This window comes from Engystomops pustulosus, chromosome 11 (assembly GCF_040894005.1).
Source record: "Engystomops pustulosus chromosome 11, aEngPut4.maternal, whole genome shotgun sequence".
In the NCBI taxonomy this organism is placed as follows: Eukaryota; Metazoa; Chordata; class Amphibia; order Anura; family Leptodactylidae; genus Engystomops; species Engystomops pustulosus.
In genome coordinates, this window is record NC_092421.1 from 56,452,163 (window position 1) to 56,476,832 (window position 24,670).

Sequence of the window (24,670 nt, forward strand, 5' to 3'; positions counted from 1 at the left end):
TATTATACATACACTCACACACTCTCACTCAACAGCCACTTTATTAGGTACACCGGTCCAACTGCTCGTTAACACTTAATTTCTAATCAGCCAATCACATGGCGGCATCTCAGTTCATTTAGGTATGTAGACATGGTCAAGACAATCTCCTGCAGTTCAAACCGAGCATCAGTATGGGGAAGAAAGGTGATTTGAGTGCCTTTGAACGTGGCATGGTTGTTGGTGCCAGAAGGGCTGGTCTGAGTATTTCAGAAACTGCTGATCTACTGGGATTTTCACGCACAACCATCTCTAGGGTTTACAGAGAATGGTCCGAAAAAGAAAAAACATCCAGTGAGCGGCAGTTCTGTTGGCGGATATGCCTTGTTGATGCCAGAATTCAGAGGAGAATGGGCAGACTGGTTCGGCAGAATTGGGCAGAAAGGTAACAGTGACTCAAATCGCCACCCGTTACAACCAAGGTAGGCAGAAGAGCATCTCTGAACGCACAGTACGTCGAACTTTGAGGCAGATGGGCTACAGCAGCAGAAGACCACACCGGGTGCCACTCCTTTCAGATAAGAACAGGAAACTGAGGCTACAATTTGCACAAGCTCATCGAAATTGGACAGTAGAAGATTGGAAAAATGTTGCCTGGTCCGATGAGTCTCGATTTCTGCTGCGACATTCGGATGGTAGGGTCAGAATTTGGCGTCAACAACATGAAAGCATGGATCCATCCTGCCTTGTATCAACGGTTCAGGCTGGTGGTGGTGGTGGTGTCATGGTGTGGGGAATATTTTCTTGGCACTCTTTGGGACCCTTGGTACCAATTGAGCATCGTTGCAACGCCACAGCCTACCTGAGTATTGTTGCTGACCATGTCCATCCCTTTATGACCACAATGTACCCTGTAACATCTGATGGCTACTTTCAGCAGGATAATGCACCATGTCATAAAGCTGGAATTATCTCAGATTGGCTTCTTGAACATGACAATGAGGTCACTCTACTCAAATGGCCTCCACAGTCACCAGATCTCAATCCAATAGAGCATCTTTGGGATGTGGTGGAAGGGAGATTCGCATCATGGATGTGCAGCCGACAAATCTGCGGCAACTGTGTGATGCCATCATGTCAATATGGACCAAAATCTCTGAGGAATGCTTCCAGCACCTTGTATCTATGCCACGAAGAATAGAGGCAGTTCTGAAGGCAAAAGGGGGTCCAATCCGTTACTAGCATGGTGTACCTGATGAAGTGGCCGGTGAGTGTACATCTCTGTATGTGTGTCTCTCTGAGGGGGAGATTTATCATCATGTTTCTAAGGTAAAACTGTTCTAGTTGCTCAAGGAAACCAATCAGAGCCCAGATTTAATTTTATAAACAGCTGTGGGGAGATGAAAGCTGAGCTCTGATTGGTTGCCTTGGGCAACTGTGCTTATCATAAGAGACTTATGATAAATCTCCCCCTGACAGGATCTGCTAATCTTTAAAGGGGTTTTCCCATCTGGGCATTTACATTTATTTTAATTCATTTGCCATATGTAAACATTTCTCCAATTTGGATTTTATTAAAAAAAAATGTTTCTCATAAATGTAGCCATGTTGTTCCTTAGAAACAAGATAGCTTCCTTGGATACGACCACCTCACATTTTGGCAGCAATGGCCAGATATGCACTACTGACCCCTGTCTGACCTCCTGGCTTCAGCGTTCATCACCACAGGAAGGCTGTGGGACCTGCAGTAACTCCCAGACATTTAATATTCAGAAACTTCTTGTTTCTTGGTGCATTCCCTCCAGCAGAGGTGGTCGTGTCCAAGGAGACAGTCTTGTTTCTAAGGGACCACATGACTGCATTTATGAGAAATTATCTTCACACATGAACATATTTTTTTTTTTTTTTTTAATAACATCTATTTGAAGAAATGTTTATTTATGGCAGATTAATGAAACTGAATGTAAATGCCCAGATGAGAATAGCCCTCTAAGCTTCCTATGCTCCTGACTTTTAAAGAGCTCCATTAACACCTATCATTTGCATAATATTACAGGCTTTAAAAAAAAACCAAAAAAAAAAAAACAGGGCACATGAAACTAAATAATAAGGCAGTTCCTGCCATAGATGGTACTCACCCTCTTGGTGGTAGACTATCTTTAATGTGATTTATTCTTTATATGTTTGCTATACAATATATGTCCATATAGGTAGGGTTCTTGGAGATCTCTGTGACCATGCCTTTGTGTGTGCTTTTAGTAGTAGCAGCCATAGGACTGTGAAAATGCGTCTATATTCCAGGATTGTAGCTGGACCTGGTGAACTAGGAGAGCACCTACACACGATGTGTTTTTGGTTGTAAAATGTTGAGTAACGCAAATGAAATAATTTTTCCTTTATGCATATTACTATCCCTAGGTGGTGGGGGTAAGAGAGAAAATTTGGTCCTACGCTGTCCAGAGTTTCCTTGGAGCAGGGGACAACAAAGTCCTGTGGGTGTTCTATCTAGTCTATCTAATCAGCAATACACCAAAAATATTGTACAAAAAAGTGAACTTATTTTTTGGGGGGCCAAAAAGTTGCCGATTTATGGATTAAATCCCCTGTTTTTGTACAATATTTTTGGACCTGCTTCCTGGACTATTAAGACTTTCTTCATCCATTGAAAGACATTTTACCACCAAGATGAAGGACTGTATGCAAATGAGCTGGAGGGGCTCCAGGCACCATTAATACCTATGGAGTTTGGAGCCCCTCAGGCTCATTTGCATACAGTCCTTCATCCTGGTGGTAGATGCCCTTTAAGGTATTTACTACTAGTGCTGCTCTGGACTCTGCACAGCCTGGGTCTCATTAATACATTGTACATATATAGTTTCAGCCTCTTAATGTTATCTTGGACCCCATAATCTGGTCTTCTGCTCTTCTTTCTACTTCTGTATGTTTATTGCATAAACCTAAATATATCATTATATAGTAGATGTACAGAAGGTATATAGCCCCTGTGCTGTATATGACCCCCACTCTTCTACTATCTTTATCTCCGAGTGTGAGACTCCAGTGATCAATTGCTTTTAGTGTGTTATATGTTTCCCGTGACAAGTAAACCCTCTATTGATTAGCCATTAATGTGTTTGATAATCTTGTGTCATTGAACGAATTGTAAAAGTACAAAAAAAAAAAAAGATAAAATAAAGCTCAGCTGTGTTTTTACCCCAGCAGCGCTACGAAAATTGAAAACGCATTCGAAATTATAGGCAGCCTGGCCAAAGTCATTACGTGAAATCGGTATTTGTTTGTTAGCATAGCAGATCTCCGGCAGCGCTGCAGACACAGCCCATCCTTTTGTAGAAGTAACATCTGACATATATAAAGGAGCCCTATTACAGCCAGCACATCCCTATCAGGTGCTGCAGCAGCTTCATGTAAAGAGCCCCTATACAAGGGGTTAAGATGAAGTCTGCTTAGAATATGCATATATGTATATATCGTTTTTAAAAAGGGAAAATAAAGGGTCCTATCTGCTGAGTAGACGACGTGATATAGAGCAGGAGAAACTGAGCAAATCCTACATGTGTCCTATCTGCAGGCAGCATGTTATGGTGCCTGCAGATAGGACACGAAGCATAATCTGCTCTGCTCCTCCTGCTCTATATTATTCATCAGAAGAAGATGAGCAGATTATACACACTGTCCTATCCACAGACTGCATGTTATAGAACAGGAGGAACTAAGCAGATTGACATATGGACACACAGACAAAATTGTTTGTACACCTCGTTTAACTAAAGAAAAACCCACATTGTCAAAGAAATAACTGTCAAAAATAATATTTCTTTATTTATATAGCGCACACAGATTACACAGATCTGCATAGACCAGTCCCTGTCCCCAATGGGGCTCGCAGTCTAATCAACCTACCAGTATGTTTTGGGGTGTGGGAGGAAACGGGAGGACCCGGAGGAAACCCACGCAAACACTGAGAGAACATACAGACTCTTTGCAGATGTTGAGCCTGGGACAATAAATTTAATTTCTTTGAAAATGAACAAATGTAAGGCAGACTTTGCTTTTCAACTATGCTTCTACAAGATTAATTGGAATGAGATGTAAACTGGTTGTATAGAGTCAAGGCGGCAGAGATTTTAACACTGAAGTCAAGCTCTCTCTTCCTCAGAAACCCTGTGTCACTGTGATGCATTCAGAGAAATCGCGATTCAGATCTCCTAACGCCCAATGCATTATGTCATTCACAGAGGAGGTGTTCAGAGCCCCCCCTCACACCTTGATTTCAGTGTTAAACTCTCCTCCTACTTTATTTTATACAACCAATTTATATCTCACTTCAAAGTTGATTTTCTGGGTCGTGAAGTAGCCAATAACTAGAAGGTGTTACAATACTTCACAATATTCAGGTAGTGGTATATTAGGCCAATTGCTGATGACAGGTTCCCTTTAATGAGTTTATAGACCTAGGCACCTTCACCTGATTTTTTGATTCAAAGTGTAAAATGTTTATTAAAAACGAGCATGAAAATTTTATGGTAAAAACTGCCTCAAACCAAAAAAAAAAATAGAAGAACATATGTACAGTTCATAGAAACCTCATTTGTTCATATGTTTACATAAATAAATGATCATAAAATCACTAAAACTGAAATAACCAAAAAAAGCTTTGCAGACTGTCAGAAGCAGAAAAATATACTGAGTAAAAATCTATATATATATTTTAAAGGCAGACAATGAAATGCAATCTCCAGGTTAACAGTTGACCGTCTGTACCACCATTATACAACTTTGTGACAAACACTCATTATTACATGCATTTTACATAAAACTCCCATCAAATCAGAGGTTTACGCACAAATAGGGATGTAAAAATAAGAAGTGAAAGTGAGCAGATTCATACAACACAAAGGAGCTTTATTGGCCGCACCAATTACAAGTTGGCGTTACCAAAGCATTTACAAAATATGGGATTGTGGGGGACAGGGTATGGTGCAGGGTGATGGGGCATATGATGAAGGGGGCACATGGGGTTTGGGGGTTATAATAGTCCATGGTATCATATATCTCTCATTCTATGTTATATTGCATCTCTCCGCCTATGGCGAGCGGCTTTGTGTGGCTATGGCCATTGTAGTCTCCTCTTTTCTTCCTGCTGCATGGAGCTGAAGTCCTGGAGGAGATCTGAGAGTCTCCAGAAGGGAGTGTCCCTCACTCCTGAGTATTTGAGCAGTGTAACAGGAAGTGGACCTCCTCCTCGGTAGGAGTCTGTAGATCTGTCGGTCAGTCTGTAATCTCTGGTCAATGGTCAGCTTCTGGGATGACTCTATGGCGGTCCTCCAGCCACTGATATATTCATTTTTGGGCCTTCTTTATCAGCTCCATGATTTTTGTTTTTGTGTACCGATTATGGTGGAAGGAATCTGCACTGTTATCCTGTAGGTGAGGTCATGCTTGATGTCAAGGGACCGTCGCTACAAAGGAGCATACACAATGGTCTTAATTGGTAGCCTCCATAAGTAAAACTCTTAATTCCCGTCATTAGTCACAAGCCTCTCATTTAGCCAAACCAGTTGTCTACGCTGTACTGAGGAGACCTAGTCAGACTAAAACAGCGCTGTCTACAGTTGGGAGTCTGTTACTTCTGGTTTGGTTTTAATCCTGCATCATGTCATAGGCCTCATGTAGGTCATGCTTGATGTCCAGGGAGCTGCCTTACAAGGGAGCTAAAAGAGGTGCAGTTTTCCTTATCCCATCCTGGAAAACTTGGCATATTTTCCCAGAATCCCCCTAGTGGAGCATCCATGGCTATAAGACTCCAAACGCCTACATGGTGGCCTTAATTGGCAGCATCTGTATGGAGAACGGTTACTTCCCCTTCCTGTAGGTGAGCCAGTTATGATTGCGCCCTATTCTGGACTGTAATAGGTAAAAGGAATCTGCCCAGTTCTCCTCTACAGGCACTTTTTGAAGTGCTCCAATGTACTCTGAGAAGGTATTTTCAGAACTCCCCTTCACGAGTCTGGGCATATATATACTCTTTACTTTATGTTGTGAGAAGCTCGTCTGTGCACCCTCCTCCAGCTTTTTCATGCTGGCTGCTAAAACACTGGAGGGGGTGCACACTTTAGAGGGCTATAACTTTGGATACTAGACACCAGGGATCCAAAGTTATAGCTCCTAGAATCCAGGACTCAACTTGTATGTCCTCGGCCCTAGAGATACCACCCCGCGAGAGATGTCCTTGGCAAATATATATTATGTTCTTTATGTGTTTTGTCATATTAGTGTAGTAGCAGCTTATCTATGAAGTTTATGGATGATTTTCCTCTTATTTCAACCAAAGTTAAGCTTTTAATCCATAGATCAGACCCCTGGTGCCTGGGATATACCCTGGATTATTCATGGGCTTCTGTTTGTCTGTAGCACAAGGAAAGTAGGCTGCTGTCCAGGATTCCCCGACACCATAATTCCATGCTTGGGATAACTTGTGGATGTATTCTCATTCCTATTTGCTGTCATTTGTAATACTTTATTGCTGTAGTATTTGCTAACTACACCCTTGTCAATGGCTGAGGATCAGTCCTAAAACGGTAAGCTAGGGTTTCCATAAAGTTGTGTATTGCCAATTCTCTTACTAGATACCCCTGTCTGTGTGTTCTAGTTGTAGACTAGTATTGCCCATTTACTGGACCCCTCTTCTCTCATAAGGGGATTTAGTGATTGGGGATGGATATATTTCCTAAGGGTACAAACTATACACATAAATAAGATTTTATTTGGTGGATCCTGTTAAATAATCTGTGTTCCTTTTTAAAGGAATTGTTCTGACTGATTGTAAACCCTGACCACAGAAGAGAGAATAACAATCTTATTGATGCGTTTCTCACCGGTTGGAAACCCACCTATCATGAGAATGAGGACCCTGTTGTCCTGCTGCTCAGTTCAATTTACAAGGATATCAGAAATTGCAGAACACCACGTTGGGGTATTTGCAGCACTCTTATAGGCAATGAATGGGAGCGGACAAGATAACAAGTGCTTAAAGGGAACCTGTCATCAGCAATTGACCTTGTAAACCAACACCAGAAATTGGTCAAGCAGTTTAACACTTTCTAGTTATTGTCTTTTTCATGGTATTATCCAAAAAAATCAACTTTGAAGTGAGCTGTAAATTGGTTGTATCAAGTCAAGAAGGAGGGTTAAACACTGAAGTCGAGGTGTGGGAAGTTATGAACACTTACTCCTGTGTGATTGATGTCATGCTTCTGAATTCAGGAGATCTGGTTGGAGAGGTCTCTGAATGCAGGGCCATCAATTTTATAGTGGAGAAGGATTTCTGAGGAAGAGAGAACTTGACTTCAGTGTTAAGATCTCCGCCTTCTTGACTTTATACAACCAATTTACATCTCACTTCAAGGTAGATTTTCTGGATGATGCCACCACACTGGGTCATGAAAGAAACAGTCTAGTAGGTTTTCGGCTGCTTGACAACATACTAGTAGTGGTTTATTAGGTCAATTTCTGCTGATGGGTTCCCTTTAACCCGTTCACGACCCGTGATGTAATAGCACGTCACGGGTCGGCCGCGGGTGCATGCAGAGGGCTCACGCGCTGAGCCCTCTCCATAGCCGGTAAGTCTTTGCTGCATATTGCAGCAAAGGCTTACCGGTAACACCCGCGATCGGTGCGGGTGTTATCTCGCTGATCGCCGCCGGCAAAGCTGCCAGCGGCTTCAAAAAGATGCCGACGAGGATCCGTCGCCATGCTAGCCTGTGGTCTCATGAAGACCCGAGTCTACTTCAGGTTAACCCATGCATTACAATGTGCTATCAGCACATTGTAATGTATGAGGAGTAAAATACCCATATACTGCCATACAGTAGTATGGCAGTATATGATAGGATCGTACAGACAACCTTGGGTTAAAGTACCCTAGGGATTCTGAAAAATAGTAAATATAAAAAAAAAAAAAAGTTAAAAAAAAAAAAAAAGAATTATAATAAAAAACCCTAAAAACTCAAATCACCCCCCTTTCCCTAGAACTGATCTAAATATAAATAAACAGTAAAAATCATAAACACATTAGGTATCGCCGCGTCCGAAAATGCCCGATCAAAAAATAACAGTTTTTCACTGCGTTTAATCCCGTAACGGAAAATCGCGTCCAAAAGTTTTGTCAATTTTTAAAAAAATTAAAATTCTATAAAAAGTGATCACAAGGTCGTACAGTTCTAAAATCGATAACATTGTAAACGTCATCAAAATCCGCAAAGCACAGCTCTGTACATGGAAAAATAAAAAAGTTATGGATTTTTGATCATGTGGAGTGAAAAATGAAAATGAAAAAACAAAAAAGGGCCAGGTCCTGAAAGGGTTAATCTGCTGTCCCATCAATTAGTGAGAACAAGACCCCTTGCATGTATCAGGTGCTGGTATTCCCACAAAACACAAGTCATAAAAGTATCTAAGCACTGTCTAAATCTCTTGATGAACGTGGTACAAGCCATTTTTATTATAATAAGGGTGCGGTCACACGTCTCGTTTAATGAATGCATTTAAAAATGCATTGCAATAGCTGGAGAGTGATTTGCCTAATTAAACAGCTTCTAACACCTGTGTTTACAAAACGCAACCGTTAACATTGCGGTTAACGCATGTGTTTTGTAAACACAAGTGTTAAGAGGTGTTTAATTAGGCAAATCACTCTTCAGCTATTCCAATGCGTTTTTAAACGCAACGTATGACCGCACCCTAAAACTCTCCTCCCAGCAGGCAAAAATGCTGCTGCCTCTAGCTGCCCATGTGATGCTGTGCAGCAGTGTTATTGGATTGATGTAACTGGTGTATGACTTTAAAGAGGATTTGGGACGCTAAACTACCGACGGGACCTTTATAGACTGGTGCTTTAGTGTTTCAAATAGCCCTTTAGAAAGTCCCTAGTTGCCCGCTATTAAAATAAAAACATTAATACTTTCCTGGTTCCGGTTATCCCTGCGCGTTCACAGAGAGCACAAGAGATGGTCTGGTGTGTCTCTTCTCTAGGTAAACAACTTGAGGGACTTAATAAAGTTCTATTTTGGAAACTAAAACTTCCACAGGTCCTTATTGACTGGTGGTTTAGTGTCCCAAATCAGTCTGAGAGGTTCCCTTTAAAGGAAACGAACCACCTAAAAAAAACATTTAAAAACTATTGATACTCGCCTTGATCCAGTGCTGTCCATTGCTAAGCTTGACGTCACCTGGCAGCATGGGAGAAGGAAGTGGTGAGGGCTTGCATAATTAGCATCGGACATCTTGTTCCTGTGCTCCATGCTGCTAATTATACCTTTCTTTTCTAGGGGATCCCGGCATGAGTATTAATAGGATTTCTAATGTCTTTTTTGGTGGGTGGTTTCCTTTAAGTAATAATTCTACAAAAATTCAGTTTTCAATATATATGCAAAGGTTCGGATCTATGGACGTGGTTTTACATAATACATTTTCTTGCTTCCTAATGCATACCTAGTTTTGACTTCAAAAGCTGCATCAAATAACGGAGTGTGTGACCACACCCTAAATAAACACACCCGAAACAGTATTTAATATCCATTACAATATGCTATTGGCTGGTGACTGCACTGGTATAGAGGTTGGAGCACACATGTGCTAACTTGTAATCTTTATTGTAAATGCTGAAATTGGAGTTATACCTGACCCAACTTTTTAATTTTTTTTTCAGACCTACAACAGCTGTGCCAGACTGTGCTTAAACCAAGAAACGGTGTGCTTATCTGGATCTGCCATGAAGACAGAAAGTTGTGTAGTGAAAGTAAGTAATTTGTATCCTGTAAACATTAGATATAGTCAGACCTGTCTTGCCCCAGACATATATATTAGTTCCTGCAAGGAACTTACATTTTACTTACATTTTGGGTACTTTTTAAAAGAAATCTACCGTTTTGTTTTCATGCATTGTGAAGCAAACCTAACTTAAGATAAGTTTTAGCATCAGTGTAGCTACAGCTTTCTCATTTAAAGGGCTATTCTCATCTGGACATTTAAATTTAATTTAATTAATCTGCCATATGTAAACATTTCTTCAATTGGATGTTATTAAAAAAAAAATGTTCCTGTGGGAAGATAATTTCTCGTAAATGTAGCCATGTTGTCCCTTAGAAACCAGATAGCTTCCTCGGATACGACCACCTCACATTTTGGCAGCAGTGACCAGAGATGCGCTATAGAGTCCTGCCGGATCACCAGGATTCAGCAATCATTACCACAGGACGGCTGCGGGACATGCAGTAACTCCCGGACATTTCATATACCAAAACTTTTTGTTTCTTTGTGCAATCTCTCAGAGGTGCCCGTATCCGAGAAGTCAGTCTCGTTTCTAAGGGACCTTATCACTACGTTTATGAGAAATTATCTTCACACAGGAACATTTTATTTTAATAACATCTAATTGAAGAAATGTTTATATATGGCAGATTAATGAAACTAAATGTGAATGCCGAGGCGAGAATACCCCTTTAATTCCTTCTCAGAGTGGTTTTGCCAAAAAAAAACAATTATAAAATTATGATCTTGAAGCTCTCTTGCTCCTGTGGCTGGGTCTGCACTTTTCTTACCCTAATTATGCACTGCTCTAGAGAATGATGTAATCACAGTCAGAAGTAATCAATCCCTGCACCCCCCCCCCCCCAGCTGCTGTATATGAGTCATCCAGCTCAGGTTGATTAGTCCTGTCTGGACAGTTCATGAAGCTCTGTGTTTATGAATGGCAGCTTTCTCGAGGTCCTGAAGTTTTATAATTTTGTTTTTTGAGCAAAACCACTCAGATCAGGGATGAAACAAGATAAGTTTCTGCATCAGTGTCGCTACAGCTTTCTCAAGGTATGCTTGATAACATAATAACAATGCATGATAACAAATTTAAACTCAAGACATAATCTTTTGATTATCAGAGGTATAACCTGAAGCTCTAGGACACCCACCTACCCTGGCTTCATTCTGCCTACACCATATCCCCCCAACCCCCATTCACACTGATGAAAATCTATCCCGTTAGGATTGGGGTTGACTACTGGTATATTTGGTGGCACTGGAGCCGTGGAAGAGTATAGGTTACTTCATTGTTCTGTGCCAGCCATAATCAATAATCTTGAAGCAGAACTAAACTTTTAATGAAATTGGATTAATGAACAGTGCAATCACTGTAATATATTCAATTGTAGTAGTCTGTTCCTGTGTCCTTCTTTTCCCACTGTCTTTCTTTCTGTTTAAGCAGTTTGTGTAAATTGGTTTTCTGTAACGCTGATAGCTTAAGGATAAGTCATGAGACCCTTTATCAGGTTACTTTAACTCTTTACAGTCAGTAAAGTATGTAAGGAGTTCATCCTTAACCTCTCCTCCTTATCTTTATGCTATGTGTGGACCAACTCCCTATAGGAGAAAAAAGAGCCCAACTAAGATAAACAGTCTGTTACAAAGTTTACTATTATCACCTGCTCTAATTATTTTTGCAATAAACAATAAATTGATTAAAAGATGTATTTACACCTTAAAATTTTGGACCGCCCCTTGATAGATTAAGTTTGGCTTTCAAGACATGACAGTCTACTTCTTCTTCTTTTTTTTTTTTTTCCTGATAATCTTCTATTCCCATTTAACCCCTTGCCCCACCATGTTGCATGCTAGATATTTGCTGCGTAATTCATCAAACACCCACTGATAACACCTGATAATTGGGCAGCACGCCAACTTGGGCTGAATTGTCTTCCCCCTTCTCTGTTGATGTCACAGAGAGGGCGGGATTTGATGATCCTTTTACCCAGACAAATGGTGGTTTATGTGAGACTCCCACGTCATTTAAGTGTGCTGGATCGGTAGGAACATCCTCGTATACTGCCGTGCCTGTAGTATTGCAGTGTATGTTCGTGTCAATCAGACTAAACATAATAAAAGATAGGAAAGAATTAAAAAAAAAAATTGGAATAAAAACCTAAAATTTCAAATCTCCCTGATGTAAAAATAGACCAATGAAATCATCATGTTGGGTATTGTTGCGTCCAATAAGTCCAAATCTATCAAAATAGAACAATTGTTTCAGGCAATGAACCCTATAATACAAAAAAGCCCCTAAAAGTCTGTATCTACACTTTTTTGCAATTTTTCAACACATAATTTTAATAAAAATTGATTAAAAGGTTGTAAAGTCCTCTAGATGGTATCAACGAAAACATTAGCTCATTGTGCAAAAATGACTCCGTTCAGTGAAGTATGAAAAAGTTGACCTTGGAATCTGGCAACATGAAGATTTAAAATCTATTAAAATTTATCTAAATTTGGAATCGCCGTGATCATGCTGACCCAACAAAAAAAGGGGAGTTGTCAATTGGAGCGCTTATTGGGAGGATGCACAGTGAGCAGATGGTGTGACTGATTTAAAGGGAACCTGTCAGCACATTTTTCACAAATACAGCTAGTGGCGGTTTCCCATGAAATCACAACAATCCTTATTGGAGGATTGGGAGGAGTAGAAGTGCATGGAGGCTGCTGTGATTTCATGTCATTTGCAAATATAACTGGACCTTGGATGTCATCACCTTGTTCACATGACATAAATGCTGACAAGACATAGGACATGGGGAGGAGCTACTGAAAAAGCTAAAAGTGTGTTATTTAGATAATAGGGCTCCATGGGAACCTGTTACTAGCTGCGTTTATGAAAAATGTGGTGACTGGTTGCCTTTTAAATATACTTTTATACCTTTGCTGTATGAAATCTTTTTGCAGGTATTTTAATTTTAAGGAAGGCTGGTCTCGCTATACAGATGCCAGGTGACATGACATGGGCAGCGTGTGGCTCTTCCTGTGACTGCCGGGCTTGGTATACAGATGCATCCTTTGATGACATCACATGGGCAGCGTGTGGCTCTTCCTGTGACTGCCGGGCTTGGTATACAGATGCATCCTTTGATGACATCACATGGGCAGCGTGTGGCTCTTCCTGTGACTGCCGGGCATGGTATACAGATGCATCCTTTGATGACATCACATGGGCAGCGTGTGGCTCTTCCTGTGACTGCCGGGCATGGTATACAGATGCATCCTTTGATGACATCACATGGGCAGCATACGGCTTGGTATACAGATGCATCCTTTGACATCACATGGGCAGCATACGACTCTTCCTGTGGCTGCTGGTCTTGTCATCAAAGGATGCATCTGTATACCAAGACCCGCAGTCACAGGAAGAGCCGTATGCTGCCGATGTGATGTCATCAAAGGAATTGTCTGTATACCATCACATGGGCAGCATATGGCACTTCCTCTGACTCATGTGCAGCCATAGTGACATTACGTGGGCAGCATATGACTGTTGCAGCCTATCACTCGCCTCAGTGTTGGTCATATATAAATCATTGTTAGGTAGTTTCTTTTTTCCCTGAAAGCCATGTATGACCCGGTCTATGTAGGCTTAGCCCTAGGCACATGTGTATATTCTCTGTATATAACCAGAGTCCTTATATGTGATATTCAGATGGAGAAACCTACAAACATCTATTTTGTAGAGAACACGAGTCGAGCCATTCAACAATCTAAGTGCGGCCTGTTCTCCGACGTTCATCGCCCTCTTCCAATATCCTCTTATTTAATGAATTTTAATAGCGGGGATGTTTAGATGAGAGAATTATATCTACAGGACGGAAGATATTTCAGTTGAGATTATGCTGAAGCAGTGCGATCGTGGCGTGAGGAGAGCCATGCTGTTTAATGAGCGCCACGTCCTTTTCTCGTAAGTGATAGTAAACATTTTCCTCAAGAATTACGGCTGCGCCTGAACTGTGTAACCGGTCGCACTTTGCTGTAGCAGCGATTACAGGCAATTAAAGGGGAAAAACATATTGTAAACAATCGCATTCTTTCTTTTAAAACCTATTTTTAAGCTTGTGCGCTCCTCAGATGTATGGCAGCGCTTAACGTAGCCCGATCCGTGCAGATGTTGTGTCTTGTGAGACAGAACGCCAACTTCTTCTCTCCGGTATTGTGGAGGCCACAAAACACTACGGAATACAAGGATCGCTGAGGGGGGTCCCAGTTTACTGTCATTTTTAATTCGCCCCTGGTTTTGGAAATATTTAAAAAAAAAAATTTTTTTTTTACATGTTTGGAAAGATCACTCTGCATGTTTTTTTTTCGTTTTGTAAAATTTTTTTTTAGCCCTTTCTAGTAGCAATTTGAGTTTGCAACAAGAGGCTTTTATGTTTTAGAAGTGTATATCAAATAATTTTATTTTTCTTTTTTTATTTATCAGAGGATAATTAAATTTCCGAAGTGTCAGATTAATTGGTAAAAAATAAAAAAGTGGCCTGCGTTTTGCTAAGTTGTCAAGGAAAGTGGGGCAAGAAAGTCTGCAATTTTATTTAGTAGTCTCGCCTGTTCATATTTGAAGGGGTTGACCACTTTACCTCATGTTTTTTGTAATGTGCGTGTAAATGTGGGGGGGCAGCATTGTCCTGCTTTCTTGATATGTAAAGTGATGCCTCCTGTCTTTTAAAATGGCTGCAGATGGAGGGTCATGTGATCTTCTCTGTCCATGAACAATCTCCCTACCAGAATCTTGATTTTAAATTTATGAATGCTATCATAAGGTCCTGCCAGGGCGACTGCTGACAGATAATCACATGACCCTCCATCTGCGGCCATTTTATGGTCAGGAATGTCCAACTGATGAGGTAAAAGACAGGAGGCTTCACTTTACATATCAAGAAAGCAGAGCAGAACTATTACTAGATGTATATTGGTAAATTACCTAATATCCTGCCCCGCACGTATACACACATTACAAAAACATGAGGTAAAGTGGCCAATCCCTTTTAAGGCGCTTTTCCAGGAATTGGTTTCTCCCTGTGGTCCTCACCTGTGTGTAGTATACAGAAAAGAAGTGAGAAATGCAAGAGACACTGATTTCTCTGTAATGTAGCTTTCTCTATGCTTTTGCTCTCTGTTATGCATCACATGATGCCTTGGCACTACATCACATGGGCAGCCTGAGCCAGTACAATTTCTACTGCTGGAAGGACAGTGTAGTTACGGCAATCCTTCTCTTATTATTCTCCAAGCTAAGACCGCATAAGCGCACAGTCAGGGAGGCAGCACTGCATGAGAGGGACCTGTTAAAGAGGACCTGTCACCCAATTTATCGGCACTAGGAGCTGCTTACTAAAGTAAGCCGCTCCTAGTGCTCGATCAAACGCCCCAGTATTAGAGTGATAGTGTTACCGGAAACCTCCGATAACGCTATTTAACACTGTGGCGGGGTACAGTGTAATTGTCGGACAGCTCGCAAAGCTGTCTGACGTATTCATGAGGGGCAGGGTTGGGGCGTGGCTAGGGGCGGTGACTGCCGCCTAGTGCGCGCCAGTCACTGCCGGCCTATGGAGCGAGCGGGGCGGTCGGGGGAAGAGGCAGCGCCTCGGACCGCCCCCTCATGAATACATCGGACAGCTTTGCAAGCTGTCCGATGATTACACTGTACCCCGCCGCAGTGTTTCCGGTAACGCCATCACTGTAACACTGCGGCGTTTGTTCAAGCACTAGGAGCTGCTTACTTTAGTAAGCAGCTCCTTGTGCCGAAAATTGAGGTGACTGGTCCTCTTTAAATCAGGAGCAGCACTGATAGTGTGTGTGCTCCCCCTGTGGCGAGCATGTGTAGTACTGTCCATGCTATTTCATCATTAAAGAAGTAGGGTGCCCTGATAGTGACCCCTGAGAGAAACATGAACCATAATTCAAGGGGGGGGGGTTAAGGGGGTCAACATGATCGGTCTCTGCCTTATTTTGTTGTCCTGTTTATCATCCTTATAACTTTTACTCTTATCATATAGGAAATGTATACAAAGAAAGGCAGTTTTACACTAAAGGCGGGGACACCAATATCTTGCAAATCAATAAAAACATGATTAACTCCTAGCATTCCCTCCACTAAAACAAAGGACAACGGCTGCAATTCCAGTTCTATATAGGCTATGGACAAAAATGAGGATTTATTTTTTAAATTTTTTTAAGACTTCCTAAACCCTATTACTGCAATGATTTCTTTCTTGATCAACAGTGTAGGATCAAGAAAGAAATAATTGAAAAACCCATATAGGACTGTAAACACTTTTCTGTTTGCGGTTCTATAAAGAAACCTTTTGGGAAATGTGTAGGTAGTGTTGTGTGTGTTGTTTGTTTTTTTTTTTTTTTTTTTTTTTTTTTTTTTTTTTATATTTTGTTCATAGGCTCTAAAGTAACAAATTCTTTAAAACCTAAATTAAAGAAAACTAAAGAATCATTAAAAAAATGTATGTGCAAATTTAGCCATAAGTTAAACTCTGTTTCAACAACGGTAGTATAACAGAAAGTTGTACAATTTTCCAATATACTTTCTGTATCCATTCCTCACTGTTTTCTTGATAGAAAATTTCGATCTTTAATTCCAGTGGACAGAAATCTGTTCATGGTTACACAGGTGCACGGCCCATTAGTATCAGAGATGTGCACTTGTGTGACCATGGTCAGATTTCTGTCCTCTGGAATGAAAGATCGAAATTTTTTACAGAATGACAGCAAGCAGAGATCTAGAAAACAGTGAGGAATTGGTGCAGAAAGTATATTGGAAAATTGTACAACTTTTCATTATTGGATTTATTTGCTGAAAGTGGACAACCCTTTTTTTTTTTAAATTTTCACCTCTTACAATAGAAATAAGTCTCTGGATCCATTTGCAGACAACTACCCAATAATTAATGGTTGAATTCCTTATCTCTTGGAGCCCCACCAATAATATATCCTATCGTCACTGGTATGGGGATCCATTTTACAACATTTGGTTATGTCTAACCTGGTAACTCCACAATTATTAGAATAGGGGACCCTTGTACACCCATCTTAACGGAGTGATAGTGCACTGCCAGGTTTAGTAGGGTGCTGTTACTTGAGTATGCTCCACAGTGCCAAAACGGACCCCCATTTTTGTGATCATTGAAGATTTTGCTCTCCCCCTCCATCCTATAAATGGAAGATAATTTGTATTCATGGGATAAGCATCAATTTTATTCAAATATAATTCCCCAAACCTGAAAAAATAGCACATTATGTATTTCCATTTATATCTTGTAGTTCTAAAATCATGGATGTTCTGGAATTCCGAGCCTTCCCTTTTTTAGTTAAAAAAAAAAAAAATGTGGCAGAAGTGATGAATGGAATATTATTTAACTATAATATTAGGCAAGTGCAGGAACTTCAGCTGTCCTCTAGCTGTCGCCATCACTTCTGCTCCCGGAAGAGATGTCATTTGCATATCTCCTTCCCTAGAGGAGCATACCGCTACATGGCGCGCTCCCTAAGGAGATTTCCTATACAAATTTAATATGTTTGTGCGAATGTTGTAATAATTAGCGAGAGTCTCGTGATTTACATGTCACGTTAAACTTTCACTCTAAACCCTTTAATTGCTTATGATCTCCTGGTGTTATATGTAATGTCCCATTAATGACCGTACTTAAAATATAGGTAGTTTTTTTGTTGTTTGTTTCCCCACCTCCCTCTTATTTTTTTCCTTAAATCCACCTAGCGCGTTCATTAGAAAAAATGATGCGTTGTAGAGTCCTCCAAGCAGAATGAGCGGCAGGGGCGAGCGCTGGTGCATGTCAGATCACCCACACGGAGAAGATCACATGGCATCTTCAAAAGTCAAACGATCAATTTGCCTCGTTTTGGCACTGTACTTAATGCACAAACAGTGCGATCTGCGGGGCTGTAATTGCATTGTTAAGGCCAAGGAACAAGCCTTTGCCTTTTCAGCAGACAGCTGGCAGGGAGAGAGGCATGTTGTTAGGAAAGAGAGAGGCAAGGCAAATAAAATTACTGCTAACGCTCAGAGATCGGCAGGAGCTCTACTTGCCTAATCTTACCGGTGGGAGCAAGCGGCTGTTGTAATCCAATTATAGCAGCATAAGCAATTTGTTAGACACTCCGCATAATGTAACAATTTCCCAATAAACTCTGACTTGTAATAACGTCGGCAAGAGCCCACATAAATCTGCCCGAATGGTGGGGGCTGGAGGATTCGGCTGGGGGCTTGTAATTGGCATCATCAGCACATTTTGTAGTGCAGGCTTTTAGTGCTGGGATTTTAAAACACTTGTCAATAGAGAACCCCACGAACCCTTTCTCTGCCATGGGCGAGACGGTCATAACCCCCCTCCTTCCCCGGTCACAAATTATTCAAAAAAAAACTTTTAATAATCCAAGAATATTCATGGCAGCCGGGGTAGTGTCTACCGCGAGGAGAATTGGGTTTCGTCACCTGAAATACTGCTTGTGAAAAGTTTTATAGAACCTGGCATCTCCTCGAAGCCAACCTCTGCCCGCGTTTGGATTGTTTTGTGTTTACTACTGGGCTGCCAAGTCTTGTTAATATGTTTTTATAGCAAAATTAGGGAAATATATTTCTGTGCGCAGGTAGATTCAGGCACGTTTTGGGAATAGGCTGGGGTTTTCTTCGAGTAAAGATTATCGGCTCAGAAGTATGTAGACTTTATTGCATTCCCTTTTAATGCTGGTAAGTAGAGATATATGCAACAGCACTACCAGGAGCCATGAATAGGTAGATATCTGGGTTCCCAGCCTAAACCGTGAGTGCTGCATGGTATGGATAGATAGTCGTTCTGGCGGAAGAACGGACAGTCTGGTGGAAGGATGGATGGATTGAAGGACTTTCTGGTGGAAGGATGGATGGACGGACGGACGCTCTGGCGGAAGGATGGACGGACGGACGTTCTGGGGGAAGGATGGACGGACGGACGGACGTTCTGGGGGAAGGATGGACGGACGGACGTTCTGGCGGAAGGATGGACGGACGTTCTGGCGGAAGGATGGACGGACGGACATTCTGGCGGAAGGATGGACGGACGGACGGACATTCTGGCGGAAGGATGGACGGACATTCTGGCGGAAGGATGGACGGACGGACGTTCTGGCGGAAGGATGGACGGACGGAAGGATGGACGGACGGACGTTGTGGCGGAAGGATGGACGGACGGACGTTGTGGCGGAAGGATGGACTGGCGGAAGGACGGACGGACGGACGTTGTGGCGGAAGGACGGACGGACGTTGTGGCGGAAGGACGGACGGACGGACATTGTGGCGGAAGGACGGACGGACGTTGTGGCGGAAGGATGGATGGATGGATGGACGGACGGACGGACGGACGGACGTTGTGGCGGAAGGATGGATGGATGGATGGACGGACGGACGGACGTTGTGGCGGAAGGATGGATGGATGGATGGACGGACGGACGGACGTTGTGGCGGAAGGATGGACGGACGGGCGGACGGACGTTGTGGCGGAAGGATGGACGGACGTTGTGGCGGAAGGATGGACGGACGGACGGGCGGACGGACGTTGTGGCGGAAGGATGGGCGGACGGACGTTGTGGCGGAAGGATGGGCGGACGGACGTTGTGGCGGAAGGATGGACGGACGGGCGGACGGACGGACGGGCGGACGGACGTTGTGGCGGAAGGATGGACGGACGGACGGGCGGACGGACGTTGTGGCGGAAGGATGGACGGACGGACGGGCGGAAGGATGGACGGACGTTGTGGCGGAAGGATGGACGGACGGACGTTCTGACAAACGTAAGGCTGGGTGAATGGACAGACGGACGAATGAATGAAAGGACGGACGAATGAATGAAAGGACGGACGGACGGATTGGCGGAAGGATAGATGGACGGACCCACTGGTAGATGAATTGACTGGACTTTAGATGCCATTTGGACTTTGGAAAGCTGGGTACAGTCCCTTATTTGCTCTGTAACGTTTCTGCCATGTGGAGAAATACATGTAATATGTACACATGATGTAATATAATCCATTGCAGATTAGCATGCGTTCAACACATCTCCGAGAAAGCTGCAAATTTTCTACCTACAAATATAAATATATATAATATAGAAATCATTGATGTTATGAAGAGGAGTAGCGCTATACTGCATTGTGTCTTATTGTGGGCAGAGGATCTCCTGTAAGTGATCTGTGATGTATCACTGTACGCTGGATGGTGAGGCTTTTTAATTTGCAGCCTTCATCTTCTCCTCCCTGTATTACATACTATTCCTTTGATGTTAAATACTGTTGCAGAAAGATCCCGCTGTCATTGTGATTACAATAGTAATAAATTTGGTTTTAATGTACACGCGCACATAGAGGAAGGAGGCGAGAGCAGATATCGGTGCAGTTTGCAGCAAACACATTAGTAAGCGGTCATGCCCCTATTAAAAGAGCCTTTGTCTTCCTGTAACTAATGGCTCTTTCTCATGGTTTTGACAGGGAGCCGCGCACATTATTTTCTCCTGATATTGTAATAATAATGAGAGCAAATTAGAACAATCAGTTTACACAGATCGCTCTTGATTGGAGACGAGGAGCAATATGGCAACAGGCAATCCATCTTGCGACTCCTGTCACATTAACTTCGGCAGTGTGAAAGGATCAGGCGGGGCACCAGGATCCCGTCCAATCAGAAGGCGGAAATTAATGACGGCCGTATTGTTCTGTGATCAACCTTTTAATTAGCAAGACAGGAGATGGAAGAAATAATCTCAGCCCACAGCTGCCGACTGTCATTCATGTTTTTCTAAAGAGGAAACAAAAAAAAAAACCGGGGCTGAAAAATTCATTGGTTTGGAATGACACGCTTTGTCTACCGGCGGAGCCGAAATCTGTTTGTGATGTATCAGAAAAGGCTACATATGTCTGCGGAGAAGCACAGCCTTGTTCATGCTAATGAGCCCGCACCGTTCTCCCCTTCAGTCAGTGATATCTTCATCCCGGAGATGTTTTAGATCGCCGCCATATATGTATCTTTATGCCACCACTAATCAAACAAACTATCACGTTAGCCAAAGGTTCCCCTCAAAACTAACAGCTTTCGCCCAGCTGGTAACCATTGTGCAAAAAATGCTCCCGTCACTTTAAAAAAGCTGGCGGAGTGCTTTACCGCATTAGCATTTTAATAGATGAATAAAAATTGGCTTATTAAAAGGGTTGGTACAGACATAACGTCGTGCGGGGGCTTCAGATTTAACACATTTGTTTTTATATATTGTGGTAGGACAGATTTTCTCCCATCAAGTATGTAACTTATTCCGGGCCTGTCACCGCCGACATTTCACGTCCCCCGCTTTACGTTTCTATGGCGCTAATCAAAAATGGTAGAAAGTTTTGTAGAAAAGGCGCCCGGAAAGTCCGTGTTTCTAGAGTCTGCGCTGCCGCAATTTGTGAAAATATTTGTCTTGCGCATTGTTTGATAAATTTTGATACAGATTGGATTTGAGTCCAATACTATTTCAGTACGTGGATCATGGATAAGGCGTAGAAAATCTAAGGACAGAAGGGCACAAAAAAAATTATCATTAAAGTGATCAGCAACCACCTTTTTAGTATGTAAGATTCGATCAATTCCCTCCTATTCTTTATAAGTTTATTATGGGGGGGTTGTGCCCTTCAGCCAACCCTCACACCTTCCACTACTCCGCATCCCGCTCTACAGTATAGGATACCATTAAATTCCAACTTGATAGTTGCACGCATGTATGCCTGTAAGACCGTACGCGGGTGGGCATACGTCCGGCGCCGTGGAGTGGTTAATTATTTATGGCTTTTCAGTACACCGTATGAAATAATATATGATGTCACTGAAAAGTTAAATTTCAGAAAATAAGCCCTCACACAGCTCTGTACATGGAAAAATGAAAAAGTTATGGATTTTTGAAGGTGGAGAAATAAACGAAAAAACTGATTGACAGACTACTTTGTCTACATACACAGGGATGGTCTCCAAAAACCGTGGGCTCTAAAACTTTTAGTCCCTCCCTACTTCAAGGTACAGGGTCAACTTGCTTTGCTTTGGAGCGATCCACCTACAATTGTGTATCAGGTTGAAAATACTTGTTCCTGCCTCTGACTTGATTTGTATTGGCCAATCAGAGCTTTGTAATATAGACATGTGACTCTGTGTAATACCTCTTTTAAATATTTGGAGAATTCAGAGAATTTTCATGTGGCAAAATTCATTGGCTGCATTTATTTCTACGCCAGGCAGGGCTTGGTGTAGAGAAAGACGCTGCGCAGGACCCTGGTGGATTCGGCTGCGCCATCATACGCCGGTGCATGATGAATAAACCCTTATTGTATTCTTTAGCACTATTCTTCTCATTCTGCAGTGAAGGACAAATTGCTGCACACAGCAAGGGTGGGGGACTCTCCTCATAAATACACTGGACTCATAAACACTGAATTTGGTGTATTCTTTCAGTACATGTTTCCATGTTTATTGGGATTATATACATCCATGTTAAACTGGCATGTTTGCATTTATTGATCACAATCTGGTGATCAGAGACCCTCCCCTGTGCGGTGAGTGGGCAAACATTTAAAATGAACTACTGTACCTTCTTTCATGTGAGTGCGATGAGGCACATCAGCAGATCCTGCACTGAGGCGGCTCTTGCGCTGCCTCCTGTTGCGTCAAGTGAAGCCGGGAGAATAACCCAGTTTCACTGCGCATACGCTGCTCCTACAGCACGTGCACAGTGAAGCCGGGGTGTACTACATCGGCTTCACTTGCCGGACCGCTCAGGCACAAAGCAGATTGGGGGACAAGTTGAGAATAACTTTTTTTTTTTTTAATTATTATTATCCTGTTTAAATAATTTGCCCACATAAAAGTTCCTCAGGGTGATTTGGGACACTAGACCATTAGTTTAGTTTTGCAAATCCCCCTGGCAGGTTCCCTGTCTCTTTAATTTCCCAGTGTTTTATGTTGAAGGGAACCTGTCATCAGGAACCCTTTTTCTGGCTTCCCCAACGTCCCCACAGAGAAAAGTGTAGACAATGCCCAAAGCGTTTTTTCAGTAAAACTGGCTTTTTCAGAAACTAAGATAAATTTACCTTTCTGTATGCAGAGAAACAGGTAAACTTTCATCTAACTTATCTTTTTTTGGGGGAAAAAAAACCTGTTTTACTATAAAAACGCTTTAGCAATGCGTACACTATTCTCTATGGGGAAATGGGGGAGAAGAAGGGCTTCTGATGAGCCGCTAATAATAATGGCAAATTATTTTGTAGTGAAGTAACAATTTTGCGCCCCCTAGCTGTGGAGGTATCACAGGTCGTCTCCCGCAGTGTCTGTGAAACATGGCTCCTTTTGGAATTCTTTGACAAACCTATTTAATTTCTTCCGGCAGCGATTGTAGAGAAGCCGCTTATTTTCTTTACAGTACATCTGTTTTCAAGGACATCACATTCAGGGAAACGCATTTAACGATTACTTAACAAAATGCTAGTTGTTAATGACATGAGTCAGCAACTTTCTTACAAGACCTGTTTGCTAATGTCTTCTTGTACGGCAGCAAAAATTAGCCATAAAAGCTCCGACTAATTAATGTCACTTGTGAATTTTCATACATTTCACATTTTTGTAATTGAATCATCCCAAAGTTTACTTTTTTGTGTTTATTTTTGCAGCTAATACATCTAACCTCTCATCGAATATAGGACATAAAATCGCAGGCAAATTTTTTTTTTTTTTTAATATAGTTTCCAAGGACATCTTGCTACTGGTGCAAAAACAGCTGGCCATTAATGGGACCCATATATCAACGTAAAGCTGACTATATACATCACATATACATCAATGGGACCGGGCCACCATCTAAAGTGTCCATCTTTTTCGAGAGAGGAAGATTACTGTCAAGACTAGCACATAATAGCAGCTGTCTAAAGTGTATGGCCATCCAAATATGGAGAATCAGGCTTGATATGTAAAAGTTTAAGGAAATCTACTGTCAGAATCACTGATGGTACACCCCTAACGCTTACCTAGCAATGCCTGCAATTTGGAGAAAGAGTTTTAGAAAATATGTAAATGAGCCTGAAGAGCTTCATTGAAGCCTCTCCTTTTAACTTAAACCAACATTGGGAGAGAAAAGATCTGGACCGCACATCCACACACTATACAATGATCTACATTTAGATACATTTACAAAACAAACTTGAGGTTTTTATACAATTTAATCAAAATGTAACTAAGCCATTAACCACTTCACGTTGACCTCGTTGTAGTGGGTCCCTACGCTCTTGTGTTCGGCATCGCCTTTTGATTTGATCCATTATTGGGAGGATAAGTCATTGCTCCATCTCTCCATTCAGCCAAGAATGGACGCTTTTTCTTGGGTCAGGATAAATCGCTGTCGATTTGTCAAGGGTTTAACCAATGAATATGATCGTCAAACCAGATTGTGATATGAACATCAACCAAATATGACCAAATGCAAAACTAACTTGGTTCTGTCCTGGGACCCCTGCTCTTCACCCTTTACACTTCTGACATGGGGCATCTAAGTCCCATGGCTTTCAACACCACTCCTATGTCTATATTTATATCTATTTTTCTGGTCCAGATGCCTCCTCTCTTCAGCCATATCCACGTTTTTCTCTTCCCGTTTTCTAAAACTCAACATGGACGAAATAGAACTCCTAATCTTTCCTTCACCTAGCGCATCCCTTCGAACAGACCTAACCGTCCCATGTCTCCAGACTCTCAGTGGTCCCTTAAGTCTGTTGCCTTGGAGTCCTCTTTGACTCT

The 24,670-nt window shown here is 42.0% G+C and overlaps 1 protein-coding gene across 2 annotated transcripts in view; it reads left to right on the forward strand.

The window, feature by feature from the left end:
- The window catches only part of BTRC (beta-transducin repeat containing E3 ubiquitin protein ligase), a 140,227-nt gene that overhangs the window by 54,323 nt on the left and 61,234 nt on the right, over positions 1–24,670 (forward strand). For both annotated transcript variants that reach the window (XM_072131017.1, XM_072131018.1), the window contains one exon: positions 9,707–9,796. In XM_072131017.1, the coding sequence (XP_071987118.1) occupies positions 9,707–9,796 (90 nt within the window). The remainder of the gene's footprint in view (positions 1–9,706; positions 9,797–24,670) is intronic.